Below are 15,118 nucleotides of genomic sequence, written 5' to 3' on the forward strand. Positions count from 1 at the left end.
TGTGCTCCTTTCCTTCTGAATCCAGATTTCTTTCCCAGTGTCAAGGTTGCACGAACTGCATAACAGAGAGTCGATACTTGTGGATTCTAGCTTCTAAGAGCTGGAATTATTTAGTGCTCAATATTTAATCTTTACTTAACCGTCAAACCTTAAGAAACCTCATTAGAAGTAAACATTTCAACATCGTTTTCTCATATCAATAATTTTGCCATCAAGCACTAATTCTATCCATGAAACAGTTAGGATTTGGTCAAATGATTCTCCGCAAATAAGAAACTCATAAAATATTTTTACATGCAATTAATCAAACAATTAATTATTTACATAGTCAGTGGTGAGCGGTCCAATCCCCCAAGGATCCAGCTGTTGAATGCCACTGGGGAAATACCCCTATAGTGGGTGCATTTACAGATGCATGTGATGATGGAAATGAGCGTCACTTCTCCCGTGTCAGGTCTTGGGAGGTACATGTGCACTGCATGCATTAACCCAGAGAGTTACAGATCACAATGTCCTACTTTCACTTCTCATGTTTTTGGACTCTGTTCTCTGGCTGCAGCAGTGGAACCATCAATGTTGCACAAAGCACCTAAAGCCCACAATTAACTATGAATATTCTCCAGTGCCTGCCAGTTAAATCAGTTCGAGTGTGTTGGGTTTATAGGTTTTAGAATTAATCCCTAAAGTTAGCTGAAAATACCCTCGTTAGTCCAAGCCCTGTCCATAGTGTTGATTTTAAAAGTAGCATGAACAGGTGTGTGTGGATGTTGTTCTTTATAACTCTACTTTACCAAAGTAAAAAACAACACTATTTATTTTCTTTGGTCTGCACTCTGCTAATGTCTTAATGTGTTTCCTGCAACTTCATTTTTCTTATCTGTAGAGAAATGAATTGATCAATCACTTAGTAGACACAATTATTCCACAAATATCTGTGTTGCTTCCATTCTGCTAGTCGGGGTGTCTATCTTCTACTTAACATCCTCCGGCGTTTGAATGCCCCACATAATTGTAACTTTATCATCTTCTGTACTTTGCTGATGGCTTTGTAGGCTTGGTAACCAACTAAAGCTCTTCTCTTACTAACTGGACTTGAATGGTTTTCCCCGGCATGTGTTTTCTGATGTCTTTTGAACTCTGAAGATTGACTAAAGCTCTTCACACATTTACTGCAATGGTATGATTTTAACCCTGTGTTAGTTTGCCGATGTCTTAGGAGGTATAATAACCAACTAAAGCTCTCATACATTTACTGCAATTGTATGGTTTACCCATGTGTGTGTTGTCAGATATCCCTGTAGGGCTGGTCATTGACAAAAGCTCTTCACACATTAACTAGAGTTGTATGTTTTATCCCATGTGTGTGTTTGTTGATGCCTTTGGGGGTGTGATAACCAACTAAAGCTCTTCACACATTTACTGCAGTCATATGGTTTTTCCCTAGTGTATGTTCAATGATGTTTTTGTAGCTCATATAATTGAGTAAAGAATTTTGCACATTCCCTTCATTTGAATAGCTTTTCCTGTGTGTGTTCGGTGATGTCTTTGCTGCTCTGATAAGTGACTAAAGCTCTTCATACATCCCCTTCACTTGAATGATTTTTACCCTCTGTGTGTTTGTTGATGTCTTTGTAGGTCTGATAATTGACAAAAGCTCTTCAAACATTCACTGCACTTGAATGGTTTTTCCCCTGTGTGTGTTCGTTGATGTCTTTGTAGGTCTGATAATTGATTAAAGCACTTCACACATTCACTGCACTTGAATGGTTTTTCTCCTGTGTGTGTTCGCTGATGTCTGTAGAGGTGTAATAACCAACTAAAGCTTTTTTCACATTTACTGCAATGGTATGGTTTTAACCCTGTGTGTGTTAGCTGATGTGCTTGAAGGTGTGATAACCGACTAAAGCTCTTGACACATTCGCTGCAATGGTATGGCTTTTCCCCTGTGTGTGTTCGCTGATGTCTTTGGAGCTGTGATAACTGTCTAAAGCTCTTCACACATTCACTGCAGTGGTATGGTTTTAACCCTGTGTGTGTTCGCTGATGTACTTGAAGGATTGATAATTGACTAAAACTCTTCACACATTCATTGCAGTGGTATGGCTTTTCCCCTGTGTGTGTTCGCTGATGTCTTTGTAAGATTGATAATTGACCAAAACTCTTTTCACATTCACTGCAGTGGTATGGTTTTTCCCCTGTGTGTGTTTGCCGATGTACTTGGAGGGCTGATAACTGGCTAAAGCTTTTCATACATTCACTGCAATGGTATGGTTTTTCCCCAGTGTGTGTTCGCTGATGTACGCGTAGGATTGATAACTGACTAAAGCTCTTCACACATTCACTGCAATGGTATGGTTTTTCCCCAGTGTGTGTTCGCTGATGTCCGTGTAGGATTGATAACTGCCTAAAGCTCTTCCCACATTCACTGCAACGGTATGGTTTTTCCTCAGAGTGTGTTCGCTGATGTCTTTGTAGGTCTGGCGATCGACTAAACCTCTTCACACATTTACTACACCCGAAAGGCTTTTCCCCAGTGTGTGATCGCTGATGTGTTTGGAGGTGTGATAACCATCTAAAGCTCTTCTCACATTCGCTGCAGTTGTATGTTTTTTCCCCTGTGTGTGTTTTCTGATGTCTGTAGAGGTGTGATAACTGACTAAAGCACTTCAAACATTCATTGCACTGGTATGGTTTTTCCCCTGTGTGCATTCGTTGATGTCTTTGGAGATCTGATACCTGACTAAAGCTCTTCACACATTCATTGCACTTGAATGGTTTTTCCTCTGTGTGTGTTCGCTGATGTCTTTTCAGGGTTGATAACAGCCTAAACCTCTTCACACACTCACTGCATCTGAATGGCCTTTCTTCTGTGTGTTTTTGCTGATGTGCTTGGAGATGTGATAAACAACTAAAGCCCTTCTCAGATTCGCTGCAGTTGTATGTTTCTTCCCCTGTGTGTGTTTTCTGATGTTTGTAGAGGTGTGATAACTGACTAAAGCTTTTCACGCATTCACAGCAATGGTAAGACTTTCCCTCTGTGTGCTTTCGCTGATGTCTTTGGAGATCTGATAACAGCCTAAAGCTCTTCACACATTCATTGCACCTGAATGGCTTTTCCACAGTGTGTGTTCGCAGATGTACTTGGAGGTGTGATAACCAACTAAAACTCTTCTCACATTCGCTGCAGTTGTATGTTTTTTCTCCTGTGTGTGTTTTCTGATGTCTGTAGAGATGTGATAACTGACTAAAACTCTTCAAACATTCACTGCAGTGGTATGGCTTTTCCCCTGTATGCGTTCGCTGATGTCTTTGGAGATCTGATAACTGACTAAAACTCTTCACACATTCATTGCACTCGAATGGTTTTTCCCCTGTGTGCATTCGCTGATGTCTTTTTAGGGTTGATAACAGCCTAAAGCCCTTTACACATTCACTGCATCTGAACAGCTCTTTGCCTGTGTGAGTTTGACGATGGGACTTTAATATGGATGAGAAACTAAAGCTTTTGCTGCATGTGTATGATTCTTCCTTCTTGATTAGTGTCTCTGGGTCGGGTATATATTTGTCTACATCCAATGACTGTGTTTCCTGAAGGGCCAGCATGGTTGAAAAAGCACTTGTATTATTCCCACATTTCCTGCATTTGTTGGCATTTACAGCATTTGATTTCCGATTTAAAAATAAAGTACAATGGCCACTAAACACTTGCCACACGCATAATATTAGACAGGCTTCCTTGCAAGAGATGTTGTCTTTGGATTGGATAACAGGTTTTGACACTTGTGGGTAAAAATAAATCCTTCCCGTTGGTTTAATAGGGACAGTGCTCTAAATGTTAGACAGCAGAACTCCTCTTTCTTTAACACTTTAGTTGTTTGTCTCCACTCTGTTGTGCTCTACACTGGTTGCTGTGGTATAGCCAGGAAGAGTTTACAATACACCTAGAGCATTGAATGATGGTCTGTTATCATTTTATGAATCAACGCACTGCTGTAACCACGTTATATCGATCCCATGATCACAGCTGAAGGTGGTGTTGTGCCTTACTTTTCTAGAGGTCATTTCCTCAGTCCTGTGACGTGGAGGTGCACAGCTCAGACTCTTACGTCCACTGAATTATCCTTCACAGCCTCTTCCGGAATCTGTCAGTTTATGTTCAGGTCTGTCCGTCTCTGACTGCGCTGATGTTTTCCTGAATACTGTAGTTCATTATTTCTGACCATTATTTGTAGATTTACAGAACAATAGCTGTTATTCAAAAGCATTTCATGCTTTCAAAGCTTGTGTTCTGTTGGATGTAAAGAGATTTAAAATTACGAAATGCAAATGTAACACAATATGAATACACAATATTTAACTGGCTTTTAACGACATCTCAACTTCACCATCTTTGAAATTTAGCAAGGATTATTTCACCATACACAGATATTTAAGCAAACAATCTGTTGAACATGTAATATCTTATTAACTTCTGAAAAGGAGGTGAATTACCAGTGCTCACAGAGTAACATAGTATAAAAAGGGCACTCACGGAGCACCACGTGCTAGAGGTAAAGCTTTAGTTAGATGCACGTGGACAAGATTTCATTTAAACAACAGATTGTGGAAAAAGAGAGATTAGGGTGTACGGTTGTTTATTTAGTTTCAGGAAGTGTACAACAAATTTGACTCCTCTGGAGGTACATAAGAAAGGTAACTGCATTCACATACTTCAGTGCTTTCCTGTTCACATTATATCAGCTCAAGTACTAACTCTTGTCTTTACCTTGCTGTTCGTTAAGTAATCACTGCCACCATCTCAGCCCACGCCGGGGTTGGTTCAAGAATTTCTGGTTTCTTCTAATCTGAAAGATTGGAACATTATCATGTGATGAGGTAGATATTTTTATTGCTGTAACATCCGTCCATCTCCCTAAAACTAGTTCAACTTGCAGGGCCTGGTTCTGGCCGCACACAATACATACACAAGAGATTCTTTTGTTCTTCCTAAAGTATCTAAAGTTCAGACCTTGTTGCATTTCAAGCCGCAGCTCCTTCCACAGCTCTTGCTGTAAAACCACGAGTGGTTCATTGTAATGCCCGACCCTTACATTGTAAGCGCAGATAAAGCAAACAAACACTGATCTATAAGTTAATATTCAATCATAACAGGTAATTAGTCCTTATTTTTGAGACTTTATGACAACCAATAATTTATCTGACATATCAGTGCAGCCAGCAGATGTCTGCATATTCATCTTTTTTTTTCTTCCTTTCAGGGGTATCTGACTTAGTGTTGTCTCTTTTGTGCCGAGTAGGCTACTCTTTGGCCGGACGGGGTTTTGGCAGCGCGCGAGGAGGTATCCGTCATCCGCAGCTGAATATAGCATTTCTACCTCAAGGCATTTCTTACATCCAGGTTTGACTTGTTCCCTGTTATTACCCGCCCACAATGTCTGTGTACTCATTTAACAGGTTATTTTTTAGCTGAATCAGGGGGAACATACTTGATGCATTCACACAGCAGATGCCAGATAATTGCCTGATAATCATGCGCCCGTTGCTGTCTGTGTAGGATTACAAGCTTCATTGCAGAAGCTCACAAGGTACAAACAGATGACGTGCACAGGTAGGTGCTTATGAGCTATAGATGGAGGAGGTGCACAGGTAGGTGCTTATGAGGTATAAACTAAGGAGTCGAATATTTAGGTAATTACGATATATAAGTAAAGGTGGTAAACATGTAGGTGATTATGAGGTATAAACAGAGGCGGAGCACAGGTAAGTGCTTATGAGGTATAAAGAGAGGAGGCGCACAGGTAGCTGCTTGTGAGGCACAAAGACAGGCAGTGCACAAGTAGGTGGTTGTAAGATGTAAATAACAGAGGTGTATAGGTAGGTTCTTATGAGGAGTAAACAGAGGTGCACAGGTAGCTGCTTATGAGGTACAAACAGAAGAGGTGCACACGCAGGTACCTATGAGGTACAAACAGAGGAGAAACACAGGTAGATGCTTATGAGGAATAAACAGGGAATGCGCAGAGGTAGGTGCTTATGAGGTAGAAACAGAGGAGTGTCGAAAGATGGATCTTTATATAGTACACCAAAAAGAGGTATGCTGTACAAAGAGTCCACATATTCCTATAAGTGGACAGGGTTTGCTCTAGCAATCCCAAGATGCTCTTCTCGGGGGTAGTGAGGCCGAGTAGCCTTAGGCTTATCAGAGATCAGTGTTAGACATCTGTAAAATACACATACAATAAATAAACGATACACACAACTCAATAAGGAGATCCCCAATTTATAAAAATAACAAATACATTTATATATATGTAAGTGGCAGAATCAATATGATCAGGTAAGTACGTTTCGAGATAGAAATTCTTTCAATTTTAAAAAGTCAACACTTCGTCCATTTTCAGAAGCTGCAATGTTATCTTACGGGAGGAAAAACAAGTATGGGGTACAGTAGAGTAATGATACTTACGAGACCAATCTCTTGGACTTAAGGTAAGTATGGGGCAAGGTCCATGGCAGCGCCAGCAGGTCACCTTCAGTGGCCCTAGGTCAGCAGGGTGCAGTGGCAAAATACAGCGTCCGGTGGCCAATATTAGTCTATGGGGATCAGTCTGCATGAAAGGAGACTGCAGGTTTGGATTGGGAGGCCAGACGGGCTAAACCAACAGGGGGGCTCAAGCCACACAATGCTGCGGGACATGGAGAAGCCTTCAGTCCTCGTCTCCTTGGGCCACGGGTTGACGTAAATAATTAATTTACTCTCTTAATTTCTATGCAGGTAAGTACCTAATCAATAATAACTCAATCAGAAGGAAAGAAAACAGAGTCCGTGGTGTTAGAGTTTCTAAGGGTTTTATTCCTCATAAAGGAATCAGGATATCATGTTCTGACCACCACAGGGGTGTCAGAAGGGATAGATGAGCGCGCTCTCGTTTATTGATATTACATAGCTTATATACTTGATTTACATCATAAGTTTCAATGTGAGAGGCGTAACAGCTGAGAGAAGACAAGATAACAGTATGCACGTGGTACCAATACATCATCAAGAGGCGTAAACTAGGCGTGAACTAGAGGTGTGTGCTAGAAACGTCACTGACAGGTGACGCAAGTGGGTGGCACCAAGGGGTGGTGCTAACAGAATGTTGCAATGTCAGCAGAAATCGGAAGCTTGGATGCGCGCGCAGCTGTATGACGTGTGACTGACGGGGTGCAGGGGTCTTGACATTTACACTGACGGGAAGAGACAGAAGTCTGGCATGTCAGATCAACCTGTACTTCTATCATATCTGATATCTGATGTTTAGGAACTATACTATCTGGGCGGAAAGGTCTCTAGGGTAGAAGCTATTCTATGCTAACTGTGAATGCGTGTATAAGCGCCTGAGTGTCTACATGTGAAGCGTGGGGGCACGGGGCCTTCCATGGAAGCATGGCAACGGAGGCTATGAATTACTTGTATTAAGACAGATCGGCCTTTTGGCTCTGCAGCTGGAGAGGATGTTTACAGGATCTAGTAGGCAGGAATGTATTCTCGGGGAGCGGAACAGATAACTCGAAGGTTATAGTCAGTCTTGGCAGAAAGCAGGCTTGAGCTGAGCGCGAGGGGCCGCGCTGAATATAGGACATAGTTCATGAGTACAGAGGTAGCCTGGGCAGAGCCAGGAGCCACAAGAGAGGTTCAGATGGCAGGAATTCAGGGCCTACTCTGGCTAGAGCAGGAAAAAGTGAAAGTGTACTACAAAAAGACGTTGGCATAGCATACTTAGGAACGGACTATATAATCCATTCATGGTGCGTCTGAAAGAGGACAAGTTGACGGTGGACGCAAATGTATTTGCGTCTTCATAACTGGCACAGGAGGGAAGTTACATGCACTTTAAGCTGGTACATGGAGTCGGTGGGGTACGCGCTAGGGAACACAACATGGCCAAAATTTAATTTTCCTCATTCCCTCCTTGTTCCCTACGGACCCTTCATGAAATATCGATCCTCATGAATCGATCAGTCTGTTCTTGTAACATCATTTGTTCTTCTTTCTTTCGGTTACGTTTTGAGTGAAAACTGGAATGTTCAATGCAAGAAGTGGCACACAGTCCACAGATCGCTGGCCCACACTGTAGGCACAGACAGCAACTGAATACTAGGACTAGGCCAATGCCTAGGAAGGATAGTATTTTCCATCCCCAAGCTGTTAACGTTGTCCAGAACCAACCGGACCAAGTCCAGGTGCCTGGATTCTGATGTATCTGATTTGCAATTTTATGAAGACGGGTGATAGCTTGATATACAGATGGTGCATTCTGTGGAATGAAAACACAGCAGCTTGACCCGATGACCTTACAGGCTCCACCTCTATCTGCCAAGATGACGTCAATTACAAGACGATTCTGAAGGACAACAACCCGCATAGCGGACTGCTCCTCTGTTAAGTTTCCTAAGGCGGAGGTAGTTTCATTTACTACAGCTTCAAGTGTTCTAGTTAATCTGCGTATTAATTTACTATTCTGGACAGGACCTAAGAAGAAAAAGAACCCTTTATTAAAATCAGTGTACTGTTCCCATGCTGTTTCTGTGTAGTCGACAAGGGGGGCATCTCTTCTGGGTCTATTCTTTATTAGATTGCTATTTCTGTGGTAATCAGAAGGAGCTAGAAAAACGGGTGGCAAAAGGAATGCAATGTAACAGGTACCATCCCAATCTGGAGGTAGACGAATGTATGCGGTATGACCACACACAAAGTAAGAATGACTGATAGCTTTGAAGGATGACTTTCCATCATCACTGAATTCGACCACAGTAGTGCATTTACTATGACCTAAGTGTACTGAACCTTTCTTCTTGATACATAATTCACCAGTGACTGGCAGTACTGACATAATAGGTAGAACTGGTGCAGCTTCGGATTCGACGGTAAGAATCATAAGGCTAATTGTGTAATTACCTAATCCATATACTTCATTTTCTAGATCAGTTCCTATTCTAATGGGGAGTCCCTCCTTATCCGGGTAACAGACGTCTAGTAGGACCAAGTTCAAGTTTCCCCAAACCCAACCCCCATCGAAAACAGCAATGTCTGGATCTAAAGAATTAATTATCTTAAACCATGCCCCGCAGGAGCCATTGTGAGTGAACGGATACGGAAAGAGAGGCAGTGCTCCCTTGTAATTCTGGTAGGGAGGGAGTCGGCCACATATCCAGCAATTTGTAGCATTGTTAGTTTGATGAGAATGATGTAACATACTAATGAATGTATTGTTGCGCAGCGCCAGTCTGTAGGAAAGCTCATGAGGAGGTAGCTCACTAAAAATGTGTTCAGCAGAGACATTGTAAGTAGATTGTTCACGCTTGAAGATAGGATAGTATATAGATAACAAGATACTAGCAATGATTATTAATATACTGAGAAAAAACATAATTATTAGTGTCACTATGCAGTGACTACGAAGTGATTTGCAATATGTTCTTTTCTTTTCCTCTCTCTCTCTAACTCGATCTAGGGGATACATGTCAGAAACTATTTAACCGATTCACCTAGGGGAGGACTTAAACAATTAAACTGTCTGACTTGCTAGATCGTAACTTCATACGATATTGTTCTTGAGGAGTTTTTCCTCGTTTGCATTCGGAAAAGTCTTTTTTATCAGAGTCTTTGGTGGGGGTGGGTGTGTCTTGTTCCGGTTTCAGTCCTGGGAATGTTTTGATATGGCTTAGGTGGACCCACCCCTTTCTTCCTTCCAATTTGACTGCGGTCTTTGTTGTTAGAAGAACGGTCTTCGGAGACTTCCAGCGGGGCTCCAACGGACTTTTCCTGTCGAAGTTTCGGACTAAAACAACGTCACCGGGGCGGACATCATGCTCCTTCACATCGGTGTTGTCAGGGAAGGCAGCGGCAACCTGTGAACGACATGATTGGAGTGCAGACATCAAGGAGGCAAGGTAATCTGTCAACATATTAGAATCAACATCGGTTATCTTTTTAGGAATGGGCGTCCCCCACATATTCGGTGGTCTTCCAAAGACCACTTCGTACGGAGATAGCCCTGATCTCGAATGGGCGACCATTCTCATATAGAATAGTGCCACCGGCAGGGCGACTATCCAGTCGACCCCTTTGTCCTGACATATTTTGGCAAGGCGAATCTTTAATGTCTGATTATGCCTTTCTACAAGGCCTGCTGCTTCTGGATGTCGGACACAATGGAACTTCCACTGGTATCCCAATAACAAGGAAACTTCTTTCATTAGGGCAGACGAGAACGGCTGACCGTTATCTGAGTACACGACACGAGGCAAGCCGTACCGTGGGAAAAATTCACGAACCAACTGTTTGGCAGTGGTCGGAGCAGTGTAATCTGGGACTGGATATGCTTCGGTCCAGCGGGACAGAGCACAGACAACTACGAGAACATATTTAAATCCTCGACAACGGTCCATCTGGATATAATCCATCTGGAGGACTTCAAAAGGGTGATCGGGAGGATGAAATCCACCTTGCTCTACAGGGACGCTTTTACCTGGATTGAACTGACAACAGATCATGCAAGTACGCACTTTCTGTTTTGCGGCTGCTCGTAAGTGTTTATTATTCCAGATATTTTGCAAACTGTCTAGCATTGCTTTCTCTCCTAAATGGGCAGGACTATGTGCTGTATTTATCATGACTTGAACCATAGAGTCAGGGAGAAACCATGTAGATTTTCCCTTCGTCATCCAACCCTGATCTGTCTGGATCCCTCCTAGTTCGATCCATTTCTTTATTTCGTCTGCAGTAGCGTGTGTCTGAATGTCAATAACATCTAGGGTGGGATCTCGGACTGTCATGCAGTTTGTCGGATCTGATGTCTTGGTCGTGTCAGCTGTCTGAGTGTGAGTCAGTGCTGTATGTTTTGCTGTCTGATCTGCCAGGTCGTTACCCTGGGAGACAGAATCTGTGGCTTTAGTATGGGCTTTACACTTCATGACTGATATGGCTGAAGGCAGATGTATTGCTTCTAACAGTGCTTGAATGAGAGGACCGTGCTGTATCTTGGTACCATGAGAGGTCAGGAAACCTCGTTCCTGCCAGAGCATACCAAAGTCGTGTACGACTCCGAACGCATAACGGGAATCTGTGTATATGTTAACATTTCTGTTCTTCGCTAGAATACAGGCTCGGGTCAGAGCGATGAGCTCTGCTGCTTGAGCAGACAGTGTATCAATACGATGTGTTTCTTTAACTTCAGTTTCAGTGGTCACGGCATATGCGGCCACTAATTCTCCTGTACTTGTTCTCATGCATGAACCATCCACATAAAGTGTCAGGTCTGGATTTGTCAGTGGAACATCTGTTAAATCTCGTCTGGGCTTTGTTACTGCATTAATAATCTCTATACAATCATGTGGAGCTGGATCTGTCATAACTGTAGGTAACAATGTTGCTGGGTTCAAGATACTGCAGCGTCTGATTTCTATGTGTGGCTGGAATAATGTCAATTCGTAACCTGTCAATCGTGCTATAGTCAAGTGTTGAGTCTGGGTTCTGTTTAACAGAACCTCTACAGAATGTGGAACTTGTACTGTTAACTGATGACCTAAAACAATTGAATCGCTTTGTCTGATTGCTAACGCTGTTGCTGCTACTGACTTTAAGCATGCAGGGAGTGCCTGTGCTACTGAATCTAATGTACTTGAAAAATAAGCGCAAGGCTTATGTGAACCTGCTTGATCTTGAGTGAGGACAGACAATGCTGTACCATCACGTTCTGTAACAAAAAGTGTAAACGGTTTACTGTAGCATGGTGTCGCTAAAACTGGTGCTTGGCATAAAGCTTTCTTTAATTCCTCAAAGGCTTGTGTGTGTTCCTGAGTCCAAGGAAGGACAGTCGAAGTCGCTGCCTCCTGTGTCGTTAACTGGATGAGTGGTTTAGCTAGAAATGCATATTGAGGAATCCATTGTCTGCAGTACGAGGTGAGGCCTATGAAGGCCCGCACTTCTTTTTGTGACTGGGGTCGGGGCATGTTTACTATTAACTGAATGCGATCGGGAGTGAGCTGTCTCCCCACTTTGGACAGCAAGTGACCCAAGTACACAACTTGCTGAACACAGAATTGTAGCTTCGAAGGAGACACCTTGTGTCCCTTGTCGGCCAGAAAATGCAAAACTATCAGAGATGCTTGTTCACATTCGGGCTCACTTCGTGCGGTGATCAGCAGATCATCGACGTACTGTAGTAAGGCTGTATTAACTGGCATTTGGATACAATCTAGTTGTCTTTTCAGTGCTTGACTATAGATGCTGGGGCTTTCTGTAAATCCTTGAGGTGCGCGGGAAAATTTGAAACTTCGTCCATTTAAACTGAATCCGAAGAGATATTGGCTCTCCGGGTCAATGGGTACACTGAAGAAGGCGTTCTTGAGATCGATTACAGTAAAGAACGTTGCTTCTGAATCAATAGCAGTTAACAGGGTGGAGATATCGGGGACCACAGGATACTGTGGTACAATGCATTTGTTCAGTTCTCGAAGATCAATCACCAGCCGGTATACTGGCGGTGCATTGCGGTCTGTACGTTTAAGAATTGGAATGATGGGGGAATTACAGATATTGGAGTCGGTCTCTACGACCACTCCTTGGGCAATAAGCTCTTCAATGATTTTCAGTAAGGCCACTACAGCATCGGGTGGTAACTTGTATTGTCTGATTCTGGGTAGAACAACACCTGTCTTGAGTGTAACACGGTATGGTGTGATATGCATACAACCTACATCAGCTGGGCCCTTTGCCCATAAGTGATCTGGTACATTTTTCAATCTGACATCAAAGTCACGTAGAACATAATGACCCTTGAAATCTCGTAGAAAGAGTCTGACTCCCTCCGGAGAACAGCAAATTATAGCTCCTAAAGCCTTTAGTGTTTTAATTCCTAACAGATTTTCGGGACATGATTTCGTAAGTAACAAATCTGTAACTCGAGATAATGGACCCACAGCTAGTGGTACTGGTTCTGATACCTCATTTACAATAGGCTGTCCTGAAAAACCAAGGGAAACATTCTGTGAGCCTGAGAGGGGTGCCCCTGGAACCTCATTATGACTTATAGTAGTGCGACTTGCCCCTGTGTCAATTAAAAACTTTCTGTTTTTTCCTAATACGTGACTATGTACATAAGGACCTTCTTGATCTACAGGAATTTCAATAAGAGGCAAATCACTTTCCCTCCCTAGGCTGTTTCATGTATAACGCTGATAATCTGGATATGCCGACTGGGCATACTGGTACATTTGTTGTGAGACTTCTCTAGTTGCAGCAGCGGGCTGTGTCTGAGCATGCTGTGGCTGTGGTACTGCTACTGTCTGTACTGTATGGGACTGATCATGCATAGGCTGTGTATTCTGCATTGGCTGTTCGTTCTGTGAGGTCTGTTGATGACCCTGTTCATGTCTAGGCGGACGCGGTCTTTCTTTAGTTTTACCTGTCTCGATGTTATGTTTCAGGACTGGACATTCATGTGCGTAGTGACCTGGCTGCTTGCAATAATTACATGTCCCTTTAACGGGAGCGGCAGAATGATTTGTCTGAGCCCCACCTTTTCTATGACCCTCGGCTGGAATTGTCTGAGCTACTAACATTTTCATTTTCGTGTCTTTCATGCGTTTCTGTTCCTGCTCTTGTTCTTCCCTAATTCTATTCTGGTGATATTGTAACATTTGTAACATCTGTGATGGCGTATTTGCCTGCCAAGTACTTTCAACCTTGTACACTCTATTTTTAACCAGTGGTAGGGCGTTCTCTACTAATTTCGTTACAAAAAGGTGTGGATATGACTCGCTACTTGTTTTTAGGCCACTATTGATAATGAAACATTTCTCGAATCTCGAATAAAAGTCACTAGTATCTTCATCTTGTTTCTGTTTGCAGGACGAGATTGCGTCCCAATCTTCCTTTCTAGTTGTCAATAATCTTGGCAGAACCTGTACTATTAAACCTGGTAATGCTTTAGTCAGATCCCCAAGGCCTAACCCTGGGACTCGTTTCTTTTCTTCGTCTTCTATCTCCGCCCATGCTATCTTTGACTCTCCCACTTCCCAATCCTTCTCCTTTAATTTCTCGTAAATGCCCGTGGGCAACAGTACTTTTAACATTTTCATAATATCGTCATACGTGTAATCTCCCATCAATAACATGTCTTTAAGCTCTCTGTGAAAACCTGCAGGGTCTTTATCATGGCACGGAACTAATTTCTTCATTTCTAATAGTTCTAGCTTAGTCAGTGGTGTGTGAACATACACACGTTTCAGGATATGATCCTCGCCCATAACTGGATGTACTTCTCGTAAGGGATTCTGGCTTTCAATGCCGCCACCGCATTGCATGTGGTACATTTTTCTTTCTGGAGGCGGGGCGGGAACATATTCAGAGCTCAGGAAAGTGTTATACTTACGTCGTTGTTCTAGAATTATTTGTATTAATTTGGTACTAAAACCTCTCCATCTATCCATGAGTAGTGCTTCTAATGTTTCGTGTAAGGGACCTGGATCAGAATGATGGTTTCTGAACTTGATGAGGAGGTGCTGAATCATGTATACACCTGCTATTTTCTGCTCTTCCGGGGAAAGGTTCAAGAATGTCTGCACTAACGTGTCATCATTATATATGTCTGCGTTTTCGGCCCACAACACGGCCGACCGGGCTAGTTCCTGTTCATCCATAGAATTGAGTATATGATACCCTACTCGATCTCGAAGCCTTTTATCAGTTTCTTGGAACTGATGTTCAGAAGAATTCGGATTGGTTAAAGCGGAGAAAAGAACTCTCTTGCTCTCCGGACGGACACCTTTCCTAAGGTAGTTTCCCCTACCTACATACGCTATGATATCTGTAGACTTTTCTGATGTTTCATCTTCATCTTCCTCCCCGGAGGAAGTTTTATCAGTTTCTTCCTGATGTGCAGTTAATACTGCCTTTCTAATTTTCTGGGACATAGTGGCTATGCTAGTCCCCTTGTCATGTTTTGCTTCTGCTATATTTTGGCCCCACTTGTTCAATGCATCTAATTCACTCTGATCTGTCCCGGGCCTGTCTCGTTCTCTTATCACACAATTAATGAAGAATCGTAATATCTGTTTTTGAACGTCAACT

At 42.7% G+C, this 15,118-nt stretch overlaps 1 protein-coding gene across 1 annotated transcript; it reads right to left on the reverse strand.

The window, feature by feature from the left end:
• Nucleotides 1-1,602: 1,602 nt before the first annotated feature.
• On the reverse strand, nt 1,603-3,603 carry LOC147671306 (uncharacterized). Its single transcript, XM_086948088.1, has one exon. The coding sequence runs from the start codon at nt 3,601-3,603 to the stop codon at nt 1,603-1,605; it is 2,001 nt and encodes a 666-aa protein (XP_086804214.1).
• Between the last annotated feature and the right edge of the window lie 11,515 nt (nt 3,604-15,118).

Source organism: Lissotriton vulgaris, unplaced genomic scaffold (genome assembly GCF_964263255.1).
Source record: "Lissotriton vulgaris unplaced genomic scaffold, aLisVul1.2 SCAFFOLD_1312, whole genome shotgun sequence".
NCBI lineage: Eukaryota > Metazoa > Chordata > Amphibia > Caudata > Salamandridae > Lissotriton > Lissotriton vulgaris.